The 6188-nt window shown below is 41.1% G+C and overlaps 1 protein-coding gene across 1 annotated transcript; it reads right to left on the bottom strand.

The window, feature by feature from the left end:
• Positions 1–760: 760 nt before the first annotated feature.
• LOC145449010 (serine/threonine-protein kinase/endoribonuclease IRE1-like) lies at positions 761–6185 on the bottom strand. Its single transcript, XM_080327471.1, has 2 exons — positions 6044–6185; positions 761–1962 (listed from the first exon to the last, which is right to left on the bottom strand). The coding sequence occupies exons 1-2, from the start codon at positions 6048–6050 to the stop codon at positions 854–856; spliced, it is 1116 nt and encodes a 371-aa protein (XP_080183597.1). The 5' UTR covers positions 6051–6185; the 3' UTR covers positions 761–853.
• Positions 6186–6188: the final 3 nt, after the last annotated feature.

Here is a 6188-nt window from a genome sequence, read left to right as displayed (position 1 = left end):
AACTCATTTCGAGGTACACAAGTTACTCTAAAATTCACCTAAATATGTCGTATTATCGCTACAAAGGCCAATTAACATTCGTTTCACGCAACTCGACCATGCCAATATATGTTATCGGTAGGGTAACTTAAACTTTGTTCCGGGAGATGAATTATACCTTTTCTGAATCTAATAGTCATCTATTTTACACCCACACTAGAGACAACTCATTTCGAGGTACACAACTTACTCTAAAATCAACCTAAATATGTCGTGTTATCGCTACAGAGGCCAATTCACATTCATTTCACGCAATTTGTCCATGCCAATATATGTAAAGAGTCGTAAAAACTATAATGGCTGGAGTCTCTATCATGAAAACGTGGCCCGCGAGAAGGTTTTGTGTGGCCTGCGAGGTAATTCTCGAAATTATTTATCACATGAGGTAACATTGCGCGAATTACCTCGCAGGCCACACAAAACCTTCTCGCGGGCCACATTTGGCCTGCGTGCCACGGGTTGGCCGCACCTGATCCGCATGGTTAATAATAACAGTGATTGACGGTACATAAAAATTATATTGAAAATCCTTTGAAAGCAATTGTTTTGATGATAGAGAAGTTGGAGTCGGAGTCGGAGTTCGAGTCAGGGTCATTTTCACAAACTCCGACTCCAATCAGTATTTTTTCCTACGACTCCAACTCCAGCCATTATAGTTTTCACGACTCGAACTCCGACTCCGACTCCACAGCCCTGCCCACGACCCACGTATACCTATATACACAGGTAAGTTATTTTTATTAAGATGGCCAATAGAGGTAATTGTTTACTATAAACATATTTTCTACTACCAAGTCCGTGAATACAAATGATCTCATCGTCGTCTACGAGATGTTAATCTGTTATTATTGCTGTTAATATCTTCCAATTCCGCTTTGTACAGTGAAATGTCAACTTTAAACTGCGAAATATCGCCGGGTAACGGTGAGTTTTCACATTCGGCTTTTAAATAGATGTCTTCAAATCCTTTCAAGAGTTTGTAACTTTTGAAGTGGTCATATATGTCATATAAGAGTTTCGGATATCTCTTTGAGAAAAACTGCCAATATATGCTTGTTTCATTATTTTGGAACGATTGCCGCACCGGACCATCCTTTTTATGAAAATGTGTTTTCGTATTCCGAAAAAACTTCAGCAATTGGAATAAGCTCCTTCTTGAATCTCCTTTGTTCTTCCCTTTCGCAAGTTTTACCACCGCGTTATTTTCTACCAATCCATAAGTCCTACACATATCCACCTCATAAGTAGTTAGAACTAATAAATTAGTCCAGTCGTAATTCAAAAGTTGACTGAGGAAGACCTCGCTTGCTGAAGGTTCCACGTCCAATAAATCCGTGCATCTCAGTAAGAAATTTATTTTCTTGTCTTCTGACCAAAAGAATGGGTGTCTGAGGATATGGGAAGTCAAAAAGAGGGTTTTATCCCTCATGTCTTCGATCAATTTGGTGGCGATCACATGATCTCGGCATGTCCACTCAAGTCCGTCGTTCTGCTGCCCATTCTTAAGGACGTATTCGAACACGTCTGCAAGGTTTATTACATCATTTCGGATGGAATTCGGGTAAACTTCGTTATGCTCATGATACACGAGAACTGCATTAGGACAGGCAGGATCTCCCGATAACAAAACGTTCTCATTATTCACGCTCCCGTGCTTCTTTCCATGTTTATGCAAGTACTTTAAACCATGGGTGATTTGGAGTAGCAAGCATTTCCGAAATTCATCTCTCAAGTAGAGTCCGTCTTTCTTATACTCTTCTATTACTTCGGCCAAATTTTTAGTGTGAGAAACAACAACTTCAGATACATTATCACCATCAGTGATGAGAGCCACGTTGGGATGTGGCGATGAGAAGGCTTGATGAGATCTTGCTGTTTCGGCGATTTTCGTCGTCATCATGCGATACGACGTTGAAGTTGTGACTGAAAAAAGGCGCAATAAGGAATCAAGGTATGTTTTTATCAGTACATTGTTGTAATCATAGGGAATTGTTTTCTCAGATGGCTAAGGCCTGGCGTAGATTTACGAGATACGCGAAAGAAATCACATAGCTTCCTTAGACCTTATACTTTCACCATTAACTATGAAATAAGAGGCCGAAGCCGTTGATTGTTGGTGACGTCAGGAGCGGTGGCAAATTCAATCGTGGAGCGTAGAGAAGAAATGCTATCGGGATCGTACCGTCATGGTATCAATGGAAGAACAAAAGGTGATAAAATGGTCCGTTACTATCAGCGGTGGTCAGTAACTAAGTATTTCTTATTTTTCGAAGTACTCATGCAGTTTTCCTCTACTTGTTGTACTTACTCACTTGAATCTAATTTCCCGATACTTATACTTCGTCACATTGTGTGGCTTACTTATAGTTGAGTAGCATTCTTGGCGACTTCGACCGCTTCTGATTAACATAGCTCTTTCAATTGAAGCTTGCGATGCAATCACGCATGCACATCATGCTTGTGCAAAAGCAACTCTTTTCCTTTCCTTTCACTGACTATCCCAGTGATTCCCAACCGTGGGGGAATCGTCCACTTTGAGAGAGTTTACTAATTTGTAGTGGGTAATCCGGCTTCCGGATATATTCTAGCTGGCAAAACCGTGGAGTATGAAACTAGTTCGACATATGTGTTCTTTTTGGATGATATTTAGCTAGAGTCAGTGGTTCTCAAAGTTTTCCAGACACGCCCTCCTTTATTACAGTGAAAAGTTTCGCGCCCCCTTATCTGTATCACAAAATGCAACCAGATTGCTAGCGATCCCGACGGATAGTTTGATGGCATGGACGGTTATGACTGCGTTAATGAGTGAATTGTCCAGTGACGTGCGGTCCATTGAAGCAGGTGAGGCAGTGCCGTGTACGTGAAAATTGTAAAAACCCTCCATGAGTCGATGAATATTGATATTTTACATCGATGTTCATAAATAACTAAATTTCAACATTTTTTCGCACAACATCATCAGTTTGCATAATTATTATTCAAAAATACAGCGCGAAAGGAGAGTTGAGGCACAGGTGAGGCACGGGCGGGTCGTGCCTCACCTGCGACAAAGCAATTCATCACAAATAGCTCTGAATTCATCACAACCGGTATCAATCAAATGCTATCGTCACACTGATTCCGAAAATCCAAATATTACCAATGTCAGGCCACCAGAACCCCTCAAAATCGCCAAGGAAGGTGACATTCGGCTTTATTACAGACAATGCCATCGCAGAGAAACAATGACCAGGTGAGGCACAAACGAATCTGCCTCATGCACTATTCGCTAACGATTGGACAATCGCAGCACAATGAAACGCGCTATCGATTTCGGAATACAACAGTCTTGACTGTCTTGTAGGAAATATATGGTAGCGACGGCCAATCCGTAATGCGGAGCAAATACATTCCCTTACTTATGTAGGTGTTATTTATTTTCCGTTAAATTGTGGTATGTGATAGCTACTTGCATAGGCTGCATTGTCGTTGCTTTATGCTTCAAATAATTTATACCGGTACTTGAAGAGATAGTAATTATTATCCGTTTAAACTTGCCCATTTAGCACAATAGCGACCAGTCCTACATGTATTGTATAATGTGGAATAGCTTCAGCTATCAGTGTGAAAAGAAAATGCTCTCTATACCCGCGGCTGTTGTTATTCACATTTAAGATCTCTTTATCAGGTAGGCTACCGTACTTTACGTGCGTGCGTGTTTGTGTGTGTGGGGGGAGGGTCCGTGCCTCACCAGCCATGAACCTCACCGCACGTCACTGAATTTCTCAAATAGGAAATTAGGAATATATACAGACCAACAACTATGAATTGGAGCCCCCCAGTTTGAGAACCCATGAGCTATACAGTATGGTTCTCAAACTGGGGTCCGTCAGACCATTTTTGGAACCACGAAGCACGTGACTAAAATTCAAACGAGCCAGAAAAATACAATTTTCTTCGTATAAAAAAATCACGCAACTGATTTACTTGTTATTCAAATTTTAGTTGAGCGTCACGTATTGGAGTGTTACCACGCATCTCCTGATTTTATTGTTCGTATACCTTGTATACCCACTCCCTAACAAAATAACTGTATTCGCAATTATGAGAGCATCGCTTGAGGCCGTTGAAACACTTTCGTATAGGGGTGCGCAACCTGCGAGCGCATCATCGGAAATTCGACGCTTACCATTTCCGCGCCAGGACACACCAAGACATATGCAGATTTGGCCAGCACGCGACCTCACGAGAAGTGTGCTGCCGAAAATATCGCTGACGATGAATCCGTGGACCAAAATTATCACCAAATGTTGGTCGGAACCTTCGATATTGATATGTTCGGGCACCGAATAGTAATAATCTAAGCCCCGCGCGGTACAAATGCGTCCCGCGGAGGAAAGTAATGCTCCATGAGTTGAAATGCGAATTGAAAAGAAAATTTCACTTTAGTTTAGTCTGGTAAGTGTGAGTGACTCCAACGTCTTTCGAATTGCGACAATCATTACCTAAGTTCACGAAATAATAACACATATTCCAACAAAGTCATTATTAATTGAAGAAATATTGAAGAAATTGCTTCTTTACAGCTTCACACGACAAAAAATAACTGCTCACTGATTTATCATTACAGTGGTTGCTGGTGCTTACCAACCCGATTGAAACAAATTAATCGTTGGCCATTTTATACTTCAGCTTGTTGTGGATATATAATACCGTATGCTAATAAGATAAATAAAAGGTAGTGATGAAAATCTCGCAGGGATTAGGCTGATCTCCATATGAGGACCAAGACCGCCGTTTTCACAGGTAGAAGGCGAATTTGAATCTGTTAAATGTGATTCTGAAAAACGCAACCAAACATAGCCGTAAATATCGGCTACACCTGTCACATTGCCACCATAAAATCAAATGAGTTGTTTTGTGTCAATATTGCCAAGGACTGTGAGTCATTTAAATAATTGCCAAGGGACCTTTACCCGGTATTATTACTTCCGCCACCACATATTTTTGGAGAAACCGATGTTCGGCACTCGTTCATACTAACTCGAAGACGTAGGTTTTCAAAACACGTCCAGGTCCATGCATTTTAAGAAATGCAAAGTCGCAGAATTCACTTTGAAATAATAACCGTCTACGCGATTTTTATCCAATAGTATTATATTATTTCAAGAAAATCTAGTTTGCTGCTGTTAATCACTAGCCTGCAGTTAACAATTGCACAAGATATATAGCGGTTGCACGATAATTGAGCGGAATTAGAAATGAAACCAGGGGTCCGGAATGGTCCAAAAGGGGCCCGTGAAGACAAATAGGTTGAGAACCACTGAGCAAATATCATATTCGGCCAATTTGCTCAGCTCACTTTATTTCGTTGATTTCCTTTGGACTAGAAAATTGAATAGTTTGTTTGTTTGTGGTATTCGTGGTATTTGTTTACTACTACGGTCATTTACACCAGATCGATATTCTTCATATACCGTAGCTGCCGACTTGCAGCACGGCCCACATCTTGGCTTTCTTAAGACACCGTTTGCACGGATGAGATGGCTAGGAGGAGCCTAGATATACCTCCAACACTTAGGTAGGAATTCTGGAGTCGGACACGAACCCGTAATCCATTGGTGTTGCAGCTGTGGATTATACCACTACGCTATCTCGCCACTAATATTAAATAGTCGTTATTTTACAAAACGACATTCAGATGAAATAGACGGCTATACGACTAGAAATCATTATTACTCCATATCCGATACTATAATGGTACTTCCTATAGCAGTGGGGTCATTCGCCATTTTCTGGGGATCGCGAAGGTGCTGATCTTTTTAATGTAAGTAGGCCGTAAGTCTGGCCGGATCTCCTCACCTTTTTAGTAGTTGGCAAAAGTGGGGTCGCAGAACATTTTCAAATCGGAAATTGGGCCGCGACCATATAAAGGTATGGAATCACTGTCCTGGAGCAAGGGACAAGTACAAACAGAGGTAACAAACTTTTTCTCACTAGAAATAAGATACCTGAAATTTCTTACCCGACATTCTTGGGTAAGGTTGTGTCAGAGTGTTTCCTCAACTCAGTATGCTCGCTGATGGTATTGCACCCGCTGAAGACTGATAAGCACTCACTACGTATGGCACAGACCTTGACATTTATCAGATTATAAAAGGATTACATAT

This window comes from Botryllus schlosseri, chromosome 10 (assembly GCF_051294905.1).
Source record: "Botryllus schlosseri isolate E-star chromosome 10, Bs_hap1, whole genome shotgun sequence".
Classification (NCBI taxonomy): domain Eukaryota; kingdom Metazoa; phylum Chordata; class Ascidiacea; order Stolidobranchia; family Styelidae; genus Botryllus; species Botryllus schlosseri.
The sequence above is the reverse complement of the archived record's forward strand: the minus strand, read 5'-3'. Positions and strand labels throughout refer to the sequence as shown.